General features: G+C 36.5%; 3 protein-coding genes across 4 annotated transcripts; 2 read left to right on the forward strand and 1 right to left on the reverse strand.

The window, feature by feature from the left end:
- Positions 1 to 919: 919 nt before the first annotated feature.
- LOC110865435 (probable ADP-ribosylation factor GTPase-activating protein AGD14) lies at positions 920 to 6,670 on the forward strand. 2 transcript variants are annotated; one of them, XM_022114676.2, is made up of 11 exons: positions 920 to 1,190; positions 2,642 to 2,703; positions 2,781 to 2,868; positions 2,941 to 3,002; positions 3,087 to 3,183; positions 3,869 to 4,987; positions 5,074 to 5,199; positions 5,886 to 5,972; positions 6,047 to 6,152; positions 6,235 to 6,280; positions 6,390 to 6,670. In XM_022114676.2, the coding sequence occupies exons 1-11, from the start codon at positions 1,095 to 1,097 to the stop codon at positions 6,442 to 6,444; spliced, it is 1,944 nt and encodes a 647-aa protein (XP_021970368.1). In that variant the 5' UTR covers positions 920 to 1,094; the 3' UTR covers positions 6,445 to 6,670. The 2 variants fall into 2 exon arrangements, with proteins under 2 accessions (XP_021970368.1, XP_021970369.1); XM_022114677.2 differs by having other exon boundaries at positions 5,077 to 5,199.
- Positions 6,671 to 10,135: 3,465 nt separating this feature from the next.
- Positions 10,136 to 11,772, forward strand: LOC110865433 (presenilin-like protein At1g08700). Its single transcript, XM_022114675.2, has one exon. The coding sequence runs from the start codon at positions 10,244 to 10,246 to the stop codon at positions 11,540 to 11,542; it is 1,299 nt and encodes a 432-aa protein (XP_021970367.1). The 5' UTR covers positions 10,136 to 10,243; the 3' UTR covers positions 11,543 to 11,772.
- A 3,306-nt stretch (positions 11,773 to 15,078) lies between these two features.
- On the reverse strand, positions 15,079 to 18,928 carry LOC110865432 (surfeit locus protein 1). The gene is made up of 7 exons (XM_022114674.2): positions 18,769 to 18,928; positions 18,399 to 18,697; positions 17,152 to 17,246; positions 16,797 to 17,035; positions 16,439 to 16,613; positions 15,528 to 15,811; positions 15,079 to 15,409 (listed from the first exon to the last, which is right to left on the reverse strand). The coding sequence occupies exons 2-7, from the start codon at positions 18,583 to 18,585 to the stop codon at positions 15,340 to 15,342; spliced, it is 1,050 nt and encodes a 349-aa protein (XP_021970366.1). The 5' UTR covers positions 18,586 to 18,697; positions 18,769 to 18,928; the 3' UTR covers positions 15,079 to 15,339.
- Between the last annotated feature and the right edge of the window lie 879 nt (positions 18,929 to 19,807).

Raw genomic sequence — 19,807 nt, forward strand, 5'->3', positions numbered from 1 at the left:
GTAGATAAAGATAAGCACGACATAAAGGTACATTCGAAATTGATGAGACGTTATATCATATTACTAATATAACGAAAAAGGGTAACACGTCATGTTATAAAAGAAAAAAAAAATAACCATGACATAGCTTTGATGACATGTACGCTCATGCTTCGATCACTTGTACAATACTATTCACAACTCGGTTTTGAGTAAAACTTATATCTAAATGTAGATAAAAATATGTATGTTATAACACCAAACTTAACATACTATAAAACAACATACCTTAAAAACTATAAGCGACAAACATAATACGCTCAAAAGTAATCATAAAAATAAAAGAGTAAAGTAATAAAACAAAAAACCCATTTTCATAGGTGATTTTAGGTAATTTAGGTGATTTCCGCTAGCTGCTTATTATAGTAAAATAATGTCAATCTAACCACATCAAAACATCTCGTTTTTCAAGCTATTCAACATTTACAAACAATCATCGGCCTTCAACCATACTTAAACATCTAACAAACAAATCTCAAGCATACAACAAATCACTATCCTAAGCCCACCCGGGTTTTCGTCTCACAGTGTGTTACACCAGAGAATTTTGTTCTTATGGTGGCACAACGATTGTCAAGTGGCAGCCAGCGGTATGGTTTCCTGTGGGAACACCCAAACGAAACTCTGAAGCCAGCGTGGGCCCGGTTAAGAAAACATAGTCTGGCCGGAGTGGGGCAACAGGGCTCTTCAATAGCCTAATACAAGAAAATCAGCGTTCCAAAAAAAATAAAGCTCGATGATAACTCCAAGTTTAAACTACACATAATTAATTCATAACTTGAAGGGTAAAAAGAGTCTAAAACCATAACAATGGGGATGAAATGCAAACTTTCAAGTTATGAGTTGACTGAAAGCATAACAGTCCTACAACCAACGGATTAAATTTGAATGTGTGGATACATGTGTACACATAATATATATCTAATTGAGCCCCTAAATTTGAAGCCCTAATAAATCTTTCTTGATTTCGCTATTTGAAAACTCAAAACCCTAGATTGAATCGTCCCCTTATTGTGCGTTGTTTAATCTGAAATTTGAATTGAATTGTAATAAGGATGAACAGCAGGAAAGTGGAGGAGCGAAATGAAAAGATTATAAGGGGTTTGATGAAGCTTCCTCCTAATCGAAGATGCATCAACTGCAACAGCTTGGTATGTGTTTAATCTGTTAGTTAATTATGCCAGTTTTGTGTGTGTAATTTGTATGTTTTCACTCATGTTTTATATATATATACTAGGTTAGAAGCAGTGTTTAGTTAGTAATGAAGATTTAGGAATTATAGATAATATATTTGTATAGGCAATAAAGCAATAATATTGAAAATGAAAAGAGGTAGTTATAGTTCATAAATCTCCAAGAAATAGAATATTGTTTTTTCTTTAAATAAATTTATTATAAATTAAGAAATAGAATACAAAGGGGTGCGGGAAAAACAATTTTGGGCCCACAAAAATGTGAAACGTGACACAACCTTGGTTTTAAAATGCACGCATAATGCGTGATGAGAGCGCATCGCAAGGGCTGATGCGATGTGATTACGTGATGCGAGATTTGGCATAATGCGCTCTGATGCAGACAACATTGTTTGTTATGTTTTTTTTTTTCCAGATTTTAAGAAATGGGTTGAGTTTTTTCAATAATTAATATCTTAGTATGCTCAATTTGGAGCATTGTGGTTCCTAAACACTTTTTGTGGTTCTAAAAACGTATTAGTATGCTTGGTTTGAACCAAAAAGCACAACTCTTATCTTCTTATTACGTTAGTTGTTTTAGTTTAAGTATGTTTTTATAAGTTGTTGTGTATAAATAATTTTTTAGTATTTTTTTTATAAAGAGCGCATCGCATACACGATGCGCATTGCATACTGATGCATCAGAGAATTGGACCCAACGCAACGCATCGGAGCGCATCACGCATTTTTAAACCAAGGACACAAACGGTTACTTATTTGTTAGGTATGGATATGTAAGCATGTATCTGTGTGTATACACGTGTAGAGATCTATTGCATAGAGATCATCATTTTTGCTGTGGAAACAAAATATATAAATATGAGTTTCAAAGGTTGGAGACCTACCTTGCCCATTTGATGACTGTTTTATCTACTTAAGTTGGTATAAGGATTTAAATTACTATTTGTGTATAAAAAGTGCTTTGCAAGAACTAAACTAATTATTCATAATCGGATATCCTCGTCAATACAAAACCAGTTTTAAGTAACGCGAGAACCGCATAAGCACTTGTGCATTGAAAATATAGCGAGAGAGACACAAAGGTCTTTGTACGGTTACATAACCGTCTTATGTATATCATATTTAAAGCAGTATGTACAAGTGTTTATGTGAGAGGCCTCCATGACTGAATGAGTTTTATTTTTCTCTAGAAAATCGAATTAGTAATTTGCGTTCTTGTCACAGACATGGAACTATGGTGGAAGCCCTAGCGCACATAAACGATTTATAAATAATTAACTATAACTTTAATTCCATTATCTATGCAAATCATACTTGCTTGGGGTCATGGAAAGTTCTCTTGATGTTTATTTCGGTGATAAATTTACATTCCTTGACCCTATTTTGACTCTAAAAATTTTGATTTCCAGGGACCTCAATACGTGTGCACGAATTTTTGGACGTTCGTTTGCATGACATGTAGTGGGATACAGTGAGTTTTTTTCTACTCAGTTGGAATTCTTTATTCTGCACAGTATGAAATTTAATCTGTATCAATGCATTTCGCAGCCGTGAGTTTACTCACCGTGTTAAATCCGTGTCAATGTCTAAGTTTACTTCACAAGAAGTTGAAGCCCTTCAAGAAGGCGGTAATCAGGTACGGATATCATCTTCTGTCGGGGGAAATTAGTTTATTTACTCACACGATATTTACAATTTACTTCTCCAGCGTGCAAGGGAAACGTTTCTTAGAGATTGGGACCCACGAGAACATAGACTTCCAGATAACAGGTGATGCACTTTTATACTTTTACGTTGTTCGAGTAGAAAGAATGTTAATTTAGTTTTTTATGCATGCTTTGCTCGCTATTACAGCAATGTGGACAAAGTTCGAGATTTTATAAAGAGTGTCTATGTGGATAAGAAGTTTTTCGCTTCAAAGGCGTCCGGAAAACCTCCTAGAGATACATTGGTAGTATACATGTCTCATTTAAAGGCCACCCAAGTATCAATTTGGTTTCATTTATGTGGAATCTTGCAAAAAAAAAAAAAAAAAAAAAAGAGTAGATTGTCATTTCCGTGTCCCTGATGTTTGGCCACTTTCATCCAAAGGTTTGCTTTTTAACATCTGGGTCCTCATGGTTTCAAAATCGTGTCATTTTTGTCCCTAAGGTTTGGCAATTTATTGTGACTTGCGTCCCTCGAGGTTTGGCCTTCAGGGACGAAAATGACAAGATTTTGAAACCACGAGGACCTAGATGCGGAAAAACAAACCTTTGATTGAAAGTCGCAAAAGTGGCCAAACCTCAGGGACAAAAATGGCAATCTACTAAAAAAATTCCCTAACTGACAAAATGCCCCTAAGCTTTTGCCTTTTCTAGAGTTGTAGAATGACAAAAATGCCCTTTAATTTACTCGAATTTGTTTCAACAATCGACTCTTTTGAGTGGATTCAGGGGCATTTTTGTCATTTCTACAACTCTAGACATTCAAAGGCATCTCGTCTTTTATGGCTTTTGAGCTAGCTTTTTGCCTGAACTAGCATAAGCGAACCCAAATTAAAGTATGTGTGGCCTCTAATTTTTTTTTTTTTTTTTTTTTAATTCTATGAGTTGATTGGCATACTAACGTGTTGATTTCGGTAATCATTTTTTCAGAACCATAGAATTCATGAGGATGAAACTAGACGAGCCAGTTCATATCATTCATACTCTCAGAGTCCACCATATGACTATCAATACGAAGAACGCCGTTACGGAAAACAAGCTCCCGCACTTACTAAAAAACCTGGATCAGACAGAGGAATGTTGCGGATTCTTAGTACAAGTCGGTTAAGCGATCATGTGCGGGAAGACAGGTTTGCAAATGAGGTGGCTAGTGCTAGGGTTTCGGATTATTCAGTGACTAACGGAGGTGATTTATTTAGATCCGATACGCAATCGCCTCCCTCTTTGTCACATTCATCGGGATCTGGAAAATTTGACAGTTTGGACCTTTTTAATGCACAAGATCTGCCTCAATCCGCCACATCAGCACCTTTTTCTGAACCTGCGAAGTTTGATGGTTTGGACCTTTTTAGTGCACCAAATGTGCCTCACACTGCCACATCAGCACCTTTTGCTGAACCTGGAAAGTTTGATAATTTGGACCTTTTTAGTGCTCCGAATGCACCTCAATCTGCCACATCAGCACCTTTAGCTGAACCTGCAAAGTTTGATGGCTTAGACCTTTTTAGTGCACCAAATGCGCCTCAATCCGCCACATCAGCAGCACCTTTTGCTGAACCTGGAAAGTTTGATGGTTTGGACCTTTTCAGTGCACCAAATCCACCTCAATCCGCCACGTCAGCACCTTTAGCTGAACCTGCAAAGTTTGATGGTCTGGACCTTTTCAGTGCACCAAATCCACCTCAATCCGCCACGTCAGCACCTTCTGCTGAACCCGGAAAGTCTGATGGTCTGGACCTATTTGAGTTATTGGCCACATCTTCAGCTTCTATAACGCCAACTTTGAGTGTGAATCAGGAGTTCAAAGCTTTTGAACCTTCTTTGGATTTATTTACCGTTACACCACCGCAGCAGTCGGCCGAAACTGTAAACGATAAACCCACGGATACGATTACTCATAAAAACGAAGGGTGGGCGAACTTTGACACGCCTTGGCAAGCACAACCGAGTCAACAAGATATTGGTGTCAGTGTACCGTCATCGTTAATGTCGTGGAATGGAGGTGTTCACGATATTGGGGCTCCGGTAAATGTAAAGAATAATAATCAGGTGTGCTATATTGTTATATTTGCAATATATATGTTTACTCAAACATGATTACAGGCGTAGGTTTATTTAACCGGAACTTTTCCTAGCAGTCGTGGAGTTCGTTTGAAGAATCCACCACAGCCTTTGAGAACATTTATACAAAGAATAGTGAACACGTTTCCGTACAAGATCCTTTAGTTGCTGATCCATATTTGGCATGGGGATTATCAGAGGTATTAGCTTAGCTAGATATAAAAAAAAAAACAGTTACATTATTGTTATATGCAAGTAGGGGTGTTCAACGAATCGAATTTTTTGAATTTTTATTTATTTTTACCTGAATTCGTATTCGATTAAGATATGATTTATTCGCTTCGAATTCGTATTCGAATTTTATGCCCAATTCAATATTCGATTTAGTTCAAATTCACCCTAAATAATAAATTGTTATACTTTTATTTTTTTAAAACTACTACAAACTAATTATAAGTTCTTTTTATAGTTAGACTCAAATTTAGAAGGTTTCTCCATATGTGTGTGTATATATATAATATTCATGTATATATTAATATAAAAGATATATGTGTATAATTTTGATTCGAATTTCGAATCGAATTGAAAATCATAAATTTGTACTAGATTCGAATTCGATTACTTGACTCGAATTCAAATAAAATATTTTAACACCGAATTCGAAGCTTGATAATCGAATTCGAATTTCAAATTTTTTGCCCTAATGCAAGGGACTATTTTCTTGATTTTTATGTATGAAGTTACAGATTTTAAGATGAACTGAGCTGAGCTGATTTGGACACTAGATCCGCTCCTCCTTTCAATTTTTAATTTGATACGATTACGTTTGTTGGGTGTTTGAAACGATGCTCTCTCATTATTATTAATTTTTTTAATATATATTCAGGATGGAGCACAATCACATGGACGTGATACAAAATCATTCAATCCATTTGATTTGCCTAGTGAGGCTGATCATGAATTTAGCAACACGGTAAGCTGTTCGTGTATATTTTGATTAATTTCGGTTATAATGGGTATCGATTGATGTTCTGTTTTCAACTGCAGTCGTTTGACATGAGCTATATGCAATCGGCTTTGCCGAACCATAATATGTCATCACCTTGGTCTTCTGAAAGTGCAGCAATACCATTTACTCCCGCTGATTCACAAGGTAAGATCTCATATTTTAGTTGAATATATTCAAAGTTCATACTTTAATATAATAAAGTTCATACTTTAATATAATTCTGCAGATGCCTTGGTATTCGTGTCAGGGCAAGCAACAAGCATGCAGATCCCGTAAGTCCTTCCCATACACTATCTCAGCATTTCACGTTTAATATGTCGCCATGAGGGGTTGTCGGGTATCATTAACCACATTGCTAAGATCTTTTGGCTTATTTTTTAGGAGTATTCAAGCTCAGGGCCCTGTAGCTTCAATTGGCGGGAATCCTTTTGCGTAGGTTTTGTAGCTTTGTCGGTGGGAATCTGTTTGGTAGGACCGATTATTCTTTTGTGGATAGGATCTAACATGATAAGTTACATTGTTATTCACTGTATTCCTTGTAAAATAAGCTCTGTTTGCGTTGTGTCGGGTATCCTATATTTCTGTGGTTACTTGTTTATGCAGTTCGATGCGTTCTGTGTATAGTCAGTGCAAGTTTATGCAAAAAGATTGTGTTTCGTTGATTGACGGTCGACGAATAAGTTGACTATGAGTTTTGACTTTATTTGGTTTTAAATTTGTTGAGAAATATAGCTTTTTCAATATCAACTTGTTTCGACTGCACTTGAGATTATGATCCAAAGTTCAACAAGTATTTAGGTAAACAAATTGTTTGTGGGTTCATTGCATTTACTAAAAAAATATAGTGGATCAATTTGGTGTACTCGAATTATATAATGGATTAAATGTATCGCTGTTATAAAACTTGCTAACTTAACACAAGTCAAAGAGTGTGCGCGCACGTTAGTGTGTTGCAAGAAATAAAACATTCAAGAAGGAATCCATAAGATGGAGGCGCAAAATCAACAGACACAAGTTGCAAGCGCCAAGCTTGAATTGCTATACATAATTGTGTGTAACGAGATGACAAACCGTATATATGTTACGTCTACAAATGTATATCCAGTTGATGTGTGATAGTTGTAATGTTGAACATGTAGTTTTAGATGTGTAGATATAAATGTTCAACTTGTTTCAACTACACCTGAAATTATGATCCAAAATTCAAGAAATATTTAGGCAAACAAATTGTTTGTGGGTTCATTGCATATACTGAAAATATACAATGGGTTAATTTGGTGTATACTTAAATTATATAATGGGTCAAAATGTGTTGGCTATTATAAATCTTGCTAACTTGTGCATGTAATGTTGAACATTTAAACTTAGTTTAAGATGTGTAAATATTTATGTTTTAATGAAAACTAGGTTAGAACCCCGTGTATTACACGGGTTGAATAAGTGTAATTTTATATACTAAATAATAAAAACTTATATCTTTATGAACCTTGTATATTGTACGGGTTAAATATATGTAATTTTATATATCAAATAATAAAAAAGTTATATCTTTAAAAACCATGTTTATTACACAGATTAAATACCCGACTCGATAGTAGTTTTGCATCAAGCTTTGGACATAAGGCACATAACACTTAGCAATCGAGACAAAGACCATGTATTTTTTAAATTTTTTTTAAAAAAAATATATCTCTAAGAACCTCATGTATTGTACTGAATAAATGTAATTTTATATACCAATAATAAAACCCGTGTATTGTACGGGTTGAATAAATCTAATTATATATACTAAATAATAAAAAAAGTTATATCTTTAAAAACACTGTGTATTACATGGGTTAAATAAATGTAATTTTGTAAGGGTGTAAGGGGCACTCCCCTAAGAGCGGAGTCCCCTCTCTTACGCATAACCAATCCTCGTGTGCCACGCCAACTCCCCTCTTAAACTCCACTCACACCCTAAATTGATGGCGGCACTCCCCTCTTAGGTGACTTGGTTTTTTATTAAAAAAAAAAAGAAAATTTTTCATTGGTTGATTGAATGGGGTCCACCTTCTCTCTCCTCCCCTCTCTTAGGTGCCTCCTCACCGATCATCCCCCCCTTTTTTGGCTCACCACTGTACAGGCGGCACCTCACCGCTCGGTGAAATCGGTCCCCGCATGGGGTCACCGATTGTGCCCCGGGCACCCTAACCTTGTATATTACACGGGTTCGATAAATGTAATTTTATAAACTAAATAATTAAAAAAATTATATCTTTATAAACCCCGTGTATTATACGGGTTGAATAAATCTAATTATATATACTAAATCATCATCATCATCATACTCAGTAATTTCGATCAACTTTTCCATTGGAACTTAAATGTTAATATAGCGGTTATTATTTCCCTTGGGGGTCATTTTTTACCTTCATTTTTTTAATTTTTTATTTTACACTTTTGCCCCCAATATGGCAATATGTTAGTATAAATATGTATTGGGAATTTGGGATGTTTTCGTTATGTTAAAGAAAGCTCTCAAATGGTTTCATCAAATGCATATTTTTTTTTTGGTTGTGGTCCATCTTCAAATTGTACGGTGGTTCATATGATGGCTAAAAAAAATCCAGAAATTCGGTACAACTTTGATTTATGTGAAATGGCTTCACCACCTGATTTACATTAAATATTTTTAAACTATTAACTATTTCTTAAATAAGATTGATTATAGAAGATTTACTAAACTTATTTTATTAATAAATAAATAGCTTCGAATATTTAATGTTTAATCCTTTTTTATAAAATATGAGATAAGGGTAAACTAAATAAAAAGTGTCAATTTGGTAAATAATAATATTAAGTATGAAAAGGTAGAAAATTACAAATATAGACATCTTCAATGAATGACACGTGTCCAAAATCAGGTTTCTTTTATTATATAGTATAGATGTATATTTTTTATTTTATTTTGTTCTATTGTCGTATTAAATTTAAAAAGTTTAAAATTTTGAAATAAAGTTAAAGAAATGTATAGTTTTTCAAAATATCGATAAGTTTAAGTTTTCCAAAACAAATCATTAAAAACACTAACTTTTTAAAATATATATTAAAAAATGTAGTTATACAAAAAAAATTACTATAAAAAAATAGTTTTAAAAAATAACTAATGAAAAAACTTAATAGTTTGTTTTTTCTAACAAATCGTTTAGATTTAAAAGTTATAGTTTCTGGAAATAAAATATTAATTTAAAAGTGATATAGCTTATTAATAAATATAATTTAAAAATAACTGATTAAAAAAGGTTATAGTTTTAAAATTAATTAATGAACGTTTTTATAAATCAACCGAAAAATGAGTTTTTGTTTTCAAATAAGTTTTTGTGCTAATAATTAATTATTTTGATTCGTAAAATAAAAAGGTTATGTATTTAGCATTTGATTTTTCTATTTATTTTAAATTAGTTTTTTTAATTAATATTTAAGCACATAAAACTTCATAAGATGAAAGATGAAAGAATCTCGTTGGGATATTTAATTATGTCCAATGAAAGGGAAATCTTTTGCTTTTTTATCATCCAAATCCAAAAATGAAAAAAAATTATATTATGAGGAGATTCACATACTTTGGGAATTCAAAAACTATACATCTGTCTATTATGGCTATATATACATACTAAATTTATGTGTCCAAACGTAGTTGTTCACGTCAAGAGACGTGGGTCCGCCACGTATTAAGGGGCGGATTGTTTACGACGTGACAAGGTACAACATGGTTCTAAACTGACTCTAACATGAGTAGTGGCCACCCTTGGGTGTGGTTCTCTACGTTTAGTCTTAGACCACTCGTAGTGGGGCAGTAGTATTTGGGCGTGAATTGCCTTAAAAACGCCCTGAAAAAGCCTGTGCACCGCCTTCGAGGGCGCTTTTCTTCAAAAATTGGGTTGGGGCGTGCTAAATTAAACGCCGGATCAAGATTTTGTTGGCCAATCACATGTATCCTTCTTTTTGTTTGGCCAATACCGAATCGTCTTCCTTTAAGTAGTGTGTTTGGTCTATATGGATAAGAAATTTTGTAATTATCCTGTATTTAACATGTTTTGACTTTCTAACATTCAAACATGGAAAATTAATTTTAGTAGACTAAATTACTACAATATTGATTTGACTTCCCAAATCAAAAAAAAATAAAACCCCAAATTATAACCTCACCGGAGATCCACCGTAACCCTAACCCTAGAATCATCATCTCCACCATGGATGGCAGCATCCTGGAATCAATCGGAGTCGAAATCATCGGCGTAATGTCTCCAGTCTCCATCTGCATGCTGTTAGTCGTCCTCTTAGTCTACTCCTTAACCTCCTTCAACTCACCGTCCGTCGAACCAATCCGCACCGCCGCTAATCTCGTCTATCTCGAAGCTCCGTCCGATTCCACATCGCAGAAGATCGAAGGATCACTCCTCAACGCTCTCGTCTTCGTCATCTTAATCGCCGCGGTAACATTTCTCCTCGTTGTTCTCTATTACTACAATTTTACCAACTTCCTGAAGAATTACATGCGTTTTTCCGCCTTTTTTGTTCTCGGTGCTATGGGCGGATCGATTATGTTATCAATTGTTAGGCAGTTTTCGATTCCGGTTGATGCGATTACGTGTTTTATCTTGTTGTTTAATTTCACGGTTGTCGGAGTGGTTTCGGTGTTTGCGGAGGGGATTCCGATTCCGATTGTGTTGCGCCAGGTTTATATGGTGGTGTTAGGGATAATTGTGGCTGCTTGGTTTACGAATCTGCCGGAGTGGACTACGTGGACGTTGCTTGTCGCGTTGGCAGTTTATGATTTGGTTGCGGTGTTGGCGCCTGGTGGTCCGCTTAAGATTTTGGTTGAGTTGGCGTCGAGTAGAGATGATGAGTTGCCTGCGTTGGTGTATGAGGCGAGACCGACGGTGTCGAGAGGTTCGAGGAGGGGTGGGTTGGGGCTTTTGGTTGGGGGTGTGTCGTCGGATGATGTGGAGGTTGAGATGAGTCGACGTAATGGTACCGGTTCTGGTTCTGGTTCTGGTTCGGGAGATGGTGAGTCGGTTGAGATGATGGATGAAGAGACGTCTCCGTTGGTGCCGAATGCACGAGATGGTGCGTTTTCGGTTTCTGTGGGTGGTAGTGATCAGTTTCGGCAAGCTGAGATTGTTGAAGATGAAGGGGAAAGGACACCGCTTGGTGCGATATTGGGTATGAGGGATGAGATGGAACCGCAATCGAGGGGTGGGGATGTTCGTGAGGAGATGACTAGAGGGATAAAACTCGGGCTAGGTGACTTTGTTTTCTATAGTGTTCTTGTTGGTAGGGCTGCGATGTATGATTTAATGACGGTTTATGCGTGTTACCTTGCTATTATATCTGGATTGGGGTGCACTCTTATACTGTTGTCGGTGTTTCGTCATGCTTTGCCTGCTCTGCCGATTTCTATAGCTCTCGGCATCATATTCTACTTCTTGACACGCGTATTAATGGAACCATTTGTGGTTGGGACATCAACAAATTTAATGATGTTTTGACTCTTGTTTTCTCGTTTTCTGTAAGAAGTTACCGAATTGAGGTATTATCATAGAGGTCATTCCAGATTATATAGTCGAATCATTCTAGTTGGGGGATAACTAGCATCTTTTGAGCTGTAAAGTTCTTGCAAACTATATTCATGAATTCATGTAAGTTTTTGAGGTTGTCATGATTCAAGAGTAAATGAGATCAAGTCCCAAGTTTATCTAGAGCTGAGACATTTTATTTATGTATATATTTCAGTCATAATTTGTGTCTTGCAGTTAAGTTTGCAGCCATGAAGGTAATGTATAGAGTTAGAGGCGCAAATCTTGTTTCTTATATTCTCTTGACTTTTTGCCTTGCCATATGAAAATCTTGTTCTTGCTGTTATGAGAAGTGTTCTGTGTACACAAGGTTAGTGTGTTTACATCTTTTGAACTGAGGTTTATGCTTGTGTAATGGTATAACCATGATACAAATGGGTCTACTCTTTATACCAACCACACAAACATGGTAATATGGTATGAAAGCTGCGTTTTTTACGGCTTTAGACTGAATCTTCTTCAAGAGTTGGTTTGTGATTAATCGACTATGATTTCGACATTCTGATTACCCTTAAAGATTTGCAGCTTTATACTGATTCAAAGAAGTTATGGTCACTTGATATACAGATACAAGAATCTAAGTCGGTTCATCAGTTCATGTTATTGCCTGTAAGCTTTGATAGCTTTTGACTGAATTTCCAATGACTAGGGTATAGTTTATCTAGGGGCGAAGCTTCATAGGGGCCGGAGGTGTCCCGCCCCACCTGTTTTTTCGCTTCGTAGTGTTAATTTTACCGATTTTTTGTAGCGTAAAATATTGGATTTTGAGAGTTCCCTCCCACCTCGATTTTTTGTTCAAGCTCCGTCACTGAGTTTATCTACATTGTTATCATGGTGTTCGATGCTCGCATATTCGATCTTGTTTATTAGTTTTATGTTAGTCAATGTAACTTGTTTTTTTGTGTTAAAAGAAGCAAGAAAAACAGTTGTTTTTAGGCAGGATTATAACAAAGATCTTATGATTTTTATCTCACATTCTCCTTAGATTGAGAACTCGGATAACTTCGGTCACCTTGATCCTCGTCTGTCCGTACTGTCAAGGTGTTATTTTACCAAACCACAGGGAGCATCCGGACAATTTACTCAAAGAAAAAAGAGTATTATTTTGTATTGTAAATTGTATTGAGTATTGTTACCGAACCGATTCCGACCGAACATCGGTGGTACTGGTACCGGAATTCATTTTTTATGATTTCGATTGTATCTCATTTATCATTTAGTTTGATATTTTCTAATAACTTGTGTCAGTCAGCTTTTTAAAAACATTATAACTACCGACACGGGCATGATCAAAACTGGTACCGATATTCGTTTTTATGGTTTTCGATCGATGTAGAAAACGTATCGATGTCGATTTCCTTTTGAGCATATAACGACTATATTTTCTAGGTTTTTACTTGCAAGGAGAATTCAAGTAGTTATAATGTAAAAGGCCATGTCGATTATCACTCACAACGAAATTGTTTATAGTGCTATATAAAGCATTACATGTGCATGAAGCACTTGGTACAAATGCTTTAAAGCATGGATTATAAAAAGATCATGATATTCACACACTCACTTCTTATTTCCACCCCCCCCCCCCCCCAAAGTGCCCTACTTTGGTCAAAGCGGGGCGTTTAGAGTTGCTTTTCAGATAAAAGGTGATGTGACAGTGGTACGAGGTCAGAATCTGTACTCAAAGCACCCTGCTTTGGCCAAAGCGGGGCGTTTAGGGTTCTTTCTGAGACAAAACATGATGTGACAGTTGATACGAGGTTTTATTCTGTACGAGGTTGTTTTTCAATGTCACGCGTTAACCCTAAACGTCGCGCTTTGGCCAAAGCGCGGCGCTTCAACCCCTATTTCTGTTGCATTTAAGAAGCAGGCCATGCATTCGGTTTACGTATTCAAAAAGGAAAGGTTTCTTTCTGTTGTGTTTTTTTTTTTTTTTTTTTTTTTGAATTGTGAAAATTCTGTTGAGTAGAGCATTTTTTCAGTGATTACGATGTCGTGGTTTAGCAACTACCTTTTCGGTGAATACTCTGAGAAGTCCATTGTTCCAGATTCTTGCGAGGGAACCGTTATTTCTGTCTCGTACGATAAACCGATCCCTTCCAATACAAGGGAGGAGGAGGTTGTATCTGGCAATCGTTATCATGACAATACGGTGCAGCTGGACTTGGCATTCGTTAACGCGCGTCGATTCCATAACAAGTTCTAAATATATAATATAATATCTTTATTTTTAGGCGAAGTCGTCCGTAACTAGCGTAGGTCCGTAACGCGCATCGATTCCGTAACAAGTTCTAAATATATAATATTTTTATTTTTAGTCGAAGTCGTCCATAACGTGCGTAGGTCCGTAACGAGCCTCGAAACGTAACACGTTGTAAATATATAATATTTTTTATTTAGTCGAAGTCGTTCGTAATGCGCGTAGGTCATAACGACCGTTATAAATCAACTTTAAATTAACGACTGTTATAAATTACCTATAACAGGTACACTCACGTTGAACGACCGTTATAAATCAACTTTAAATTATATATGTTTTATAAAAATAAAAAAATCTATAACTTTTCAACAAAAAAACACAACCAAACAACAAACCAACAACCCATTTTTTCCACCAAAACCTCACTTTTCCCCCAAAAATAAACTGTCAGACCTAAACGCTCCGCTTTGGTACCAGGTCAACAGACAAGGTCTGAGCCTACTGACAGGCTCAGTCCTTGTCTGTTGACTTTACCCCAAAACGTCCCGCTTTGGCCAAAGCGGGGCGTTTCAGTGTGTGTGAATAGCCCGAGCCTTATAAAAATTACAATTTACTAATTTAGCTTCCTGAAAAGTTACAATATGGCATATCTAAACTTACCCATTAGAGCATACACAACGGCAGGTCCGCTAACCCAGTCCGCTCAGCGGACCACCTGTATTCCGGACCACCTTGTGGGAGTTTGACCCATCTCATCCAGTTTGCTCCCCGGACTAGTCCGGTTCGACATGGTGGCCCCAACACACTCACAAACCCTTTTTTTGTTTTTTTTTATTTATTATTATTATTATTATTATTTTTTTTTTTTTGTAAAAAGTGAAGTGTGATGTTAAGGTCTGGAATGATTAAAGTGGGTTTTATAATAATGTGACATTCTGACTAGGCAGTCTAAAGTATGAACTTTGACCACCATTTGGAGATGCTCTTACACCCAAAACTTGTTTATTTTTTAACCAACTATATTATGACATGACACACATAGATTATGTATTTATTAATTCGAAATCTTAGTATCAACAAAAAAATTTTGAAACATAAACTTATTAACTTAACAATAAGGCTTATAGCCTACCAATATCATGGATTCAAGGTGTTCATCCCTAGTTGAGGGTTCTTAGTCCTATAGTGAACTGGCGTAGATTTAAAAATAGGTTTAAAGAGCGTGTGAGTTAATCGTTAAAAAACATCTAAATGTCAAACACTATTACTTGTACTTCGATCTCTGCTCATTGTTGATTTATCTTCCATAAATCGTCATTATTACAATATGCATCTCCGGAGGAAAGCACATACCTGTGTTCACAAAAACGTGTCTTCCGAAGAAAATTCTTACACCAAAACCACTTCTGGTGTTGTTTATATCCATGAATACAAATAGTCAGGATATCAAACAGGTAAAAAGAAACGCTGGACCAGCAACAAAACTATTATCAGCAACTAAAATCATCAAACGTTATCTCGTCATCTTCTTCGGCTGTAATCTCTTAAAAGCCATAAATGTAACTGCCGCTGATAAAGAATACCTACATAAAGTGACATTGAAACACAACCCAACCATTAGACACACTAGTCGTAACTTAAAACGCATGCTCATAGTAAGTAATAACGTAATATGTTTAATTCATGAGACGAGTAACGCACCAAGTAAACGTATAATTGAGATGATCTTGTGGCATTACCGAACTACGAATCAACGCATTATTATCTTTTGGGATTGGGTATGGCTTACTGGGGTTGACTTTTTCGTTGACCGCTTCAATGTATATTGTGTTCTCTGAAAGCCCACAGTTACTAGCAATTTCAGCAACATCAACATAGAACCATTGGCATGAATTCGGGTCGTTTGCTGGTACAAAAATGCTAGGCTTCTCACTTCCACGTATAACTCCAACAACTTCATCCAGCTTTGTTTGTGGAATATGCTCCTGTAGATCGATAATAGTTTAGAAAAAAATGTTTCTACATGGGCGCTTTAATATATAGCGGGAGAGAGAAAGAGAGGCAGTTATGTGGTTACATAACTGACATAACCGTCTTATGTATTACAGTGAAAGCACTAAAAACAAGTGTGTGTGGTTTTCTACTTAAAACTAATTATGTATTTTAACTCCCTCTATATAGAGTAAAATGCCATTATAGTCCCTGTGGTTTGGTCAATTTTGCGACTTTCATCCAAAGGTTTGTTTTTCCGTATCTGGATCCAAAAGATTTGAAATCTTGCCATTTTCATCCGGCTCGTTAACTGCATACATTTTTCTCTGTAGAGGCAGGGGTAATTTCATCTGTTTTGTTAACTTCTTGATATTTCGTCTTTTTTGAATACCTGTACATTATACTAACTGCTTGTACATAAAGTGTGCCCTTTAAGTTGACAAAAAAGACGAAAATATCCCTGCCTTATTGGAGAAAAACAGATGGAGTTAACGAGCCGGATGAAAATAACAAGATTTCAAACCTTTTGGATCCAGATGCGGAAAAACAAACCTTTGGACGAAAGTCGCAAATCTGGCCAAACCTCAGGGACTAAAATGGGTCTAACATATAAATGGCACCTTCTCAGTAATAGTAGGCTTTTTAGACCAAAAGCTCCACCAAGAGCTACTTTCTTGCTGGATATCAGTAGATTCTGTAATTTGAGGATGTTCACCCTCTTCTAGAACTTTCAAAGACTTGTCTCTCCAACTCCGTGGGACCCACCCTCTGTTAACTAAGATCGGCATCTGCAAACTGCAAAACGTTTAAATTTTTCGGCATTCTTTAACATGAAATTATCCATGGGAAAAGTAACCGAATCTTTGAGCAGCATACAGAATTGTTTTAACGTATAAGTGATACATTTTTATAAAATAAGGCTAATAGTAAGTAATATACAGTGAATATCAATAAACATACAAGTGATGCTGAACCAACCTTTCAGGACTGTTTGGAAGTGGCATAAGGGGCGTAATGAGGTAATATCCGTTTTCAGTCACTCCTGATATACTTCTAGAACGTGGGCCAACAAAAACAGATTTTGACTCGTCAAAAACTCCTTTGCAGATTACCCTCCTGAACTCCAGTGAGTCCAAGTTTTCACTTGAAGGAGTGATGTGTTTGCAGTCGATCGGTTCCATTTCTAATCTACTCTGTCTGTACTCCAGCATTTTCACCTATATGTATTGTTATCATTTAAGGCCTGTACGAACTTCTATACATGATAAGTTGACCAAAATTTAAACTTTTTAGTTTACAAATCTAACACCTTAACTTATTTAACAAGACATACCTTATCTTGTCTTCTGAAGATCTGCCAAGTGCCTAATCCAAAAGTGATGGCTCCTGGAACGAAAAGAAGGAACCGTGTCCATCCTCTTTGCTTCTCTGAAAGATGAGGGATGCTTAGATCAAGATGCTTAAAAAGCTTTTAACTAATAAACAATTACAGGGGCTATTAATACTAACATATTTTAAGTAAAGAACCACGAGAACGATGACATAAACACATGCACCTATTGCCTTTAAAGTGATACACATGACCTATGGTGTGTGTGACTAGGCTCTCATGCAAGGCGCAGGGAAAACCCCTTGCTGCTATCCAGGTGCTCCGGTGACCTTCGGGCGAGATTTCGACCTTCAGTCAGACTCCGGCCAGAGGCCACCTAAATTCTAAAATTTCCGGCAAATTTCTGCAAATCCCATCCAAAAATGACCTGGAACCAGCCTAAACAAGCATAAAACATGTCTAAAACCCCCCAAAATGGTATGTTTACGCTATGCGATTTGCTTATCTTGGGCCCTTGCTTTCAACCGCCTTGCACCTAGGCCCAAGGCATAACCTTTGCGCCTTTAACAACTATGCATAAGACGGTTATATCATAGTTGTTAGTGGCGAATAGCGACAAATAACGATAAGATACCTATATGCTACTTGCTACATAGCGAATAGTGATAAATAGCGGTGCTATTTTATAAATAGCGATACACTAGAAATGTGTTTTATATGTATATCATATCAAATTACCCTGGTATGGTATATAAGCTTTTTTACATGTATATTTAATAAAAACCTAAAATCCAGCTATTTTATAGCTATATTTAATCGCTATATATTTAAAAAAAATTGAAATCCCGCTATTTATGGCTACATACCCTGTAGCGACCTTCGACCTATACACTACGCTATTTGCTATAGCGACCGCTATTGATAACTATGGGTTATATAACCGCATAACCACCTATCTCTCTCTCTCTCTCACACACTACATCTGATCATCACTACATACAAGTGTTTTTTTCCGTTCCCACGGTTCCTCACTTACAATTGGTCATATATCAAAGGTGCCCCTCAACAACACAAACGTAGCATACATTCACTTTCTCTACCAAACTCGAACAATCCTAAATAACATGAAGGCTTCCATTTTGGACAAACTAACATTCAATCATCAGATCACATAAAATTCTGACCAATAGCCACAAACACAATAATCATTCAAACAAATTTTAAAACTTAAATGCATACAAGACATGAACCTTGAGACCGAGAAGTGGCGGTTGGCTTGGGCAAAGGCGGAGGTGGTGCAGGTTGTAGTAGGTCAGGTACAGCTGCAGCAGAGTGTGAGTATAAGAAGGATGACGGTGGATGATCTGGACCCCACTTTAACGAAGAAGATCGGGCAATTCTTGTTGCAGTTAGTAAGCTTTTAGAAATGGAAGCCATGTGAGTAACAATAATAACTGATTTGATATCTATTGGGAAGCTTTTGCAGGAGTTATTATTGGCAGCATACTGAAGCTCGATCGCAACGCTTTCATTGGATGTATTATGCGATCTGGAACATGAATTAGGGAAATGTAAGCGTGATTATTAGATAAATAAACGAAGATGATAGATTTAAGATACCTGTGTACGAAGATTGTGGAGAGAGATCGGAGAATTTAGGGTTTATCGAGCGCGAAATCCGGGAGGCTAGGGTTTATAGCACCTCGAACGCAAAGAAAAAAGATGTGTGCTGCTGCTGCTGCTGCTGCCAGAATCCAAAATTCATTCATTTATTTATTTTCGTTTTTTGGAATAACAATTTGTTAAGACTATCCGTTGTGTCACTTAACAATCCGGATTCATCTTCTAATATTACGATACATGATAGTCTACACATCACTTTGCCACTCGCATCTCCCCTCATTTGAGCCTTTTGTGGTTAACTACTAGACTAGTGGTCTAGATATATAAGTAGTTTATAATAGAGGGTATTAGAATGTAATTTAGTTATCTATATAAACTATTGTAATCAGCAATTATAATTGAATACAAAAATATTACCTTTGATTTGGTATCAGAGCCTAATCAAACCCCTCTCCAAATCACGGCCTGGAGCTAACCCTACTGCCTCCAATCTACAACACAGACATCGCACAGTTCAAAAACCCTTCTGCGACCTTCTGGAAAATACAGCAGACATCGCACAGCAAATACAACAGCAGCAATCAACTCTTCAGGTAACCTAACCCTAATGGCTGCCATCACTTTATTTACTAATCAAGAAAAAGCAACCCATCAATCTCACAAGTTTGCGTTCTCTCTTAAACCTACAAATTATGGATATTGGAAGCAAATGCTTGAACCCTTTCTAATTTCTCATAACCTCTTCGGTTATGTAGATGGAACGATACCCTGTCCACCTTCTAAAGTCACCACAGGGACCACTAGCACCGACAATCCAAGTTATAGTCCATGGGTGAAGAATGATGCTCATGTGCGCTTACTGATCACATCTACCATCTCTGAGGAATCGTTTCAGCATGTCCAAGGGCAGACCTCTCGTGAGATATGGCTGTCTCTTGAACGTGCTTATGCGCCGGTTTCCTCATCTCATGAGTTCACCCTTAAAAGTCAACTTCTTCGAATAACTATGAAAAGTGATGAAAAACCTGCAGAATAT

This window comes from Helianthus annuus, chromosome 6 (assembly GCF_002127325.2).
Source record: "Helianthus annuus cultivar XRQ/B chromosome 6, HanXRQr2.0-SUNRISE, whole genome shotgun sequence".
NCBI lineage: Eukaryota > Viridiplantae > Streptophyta > Magnoliopsida > Asterales > Asteraceae > Helianthus > Helianthus annuus.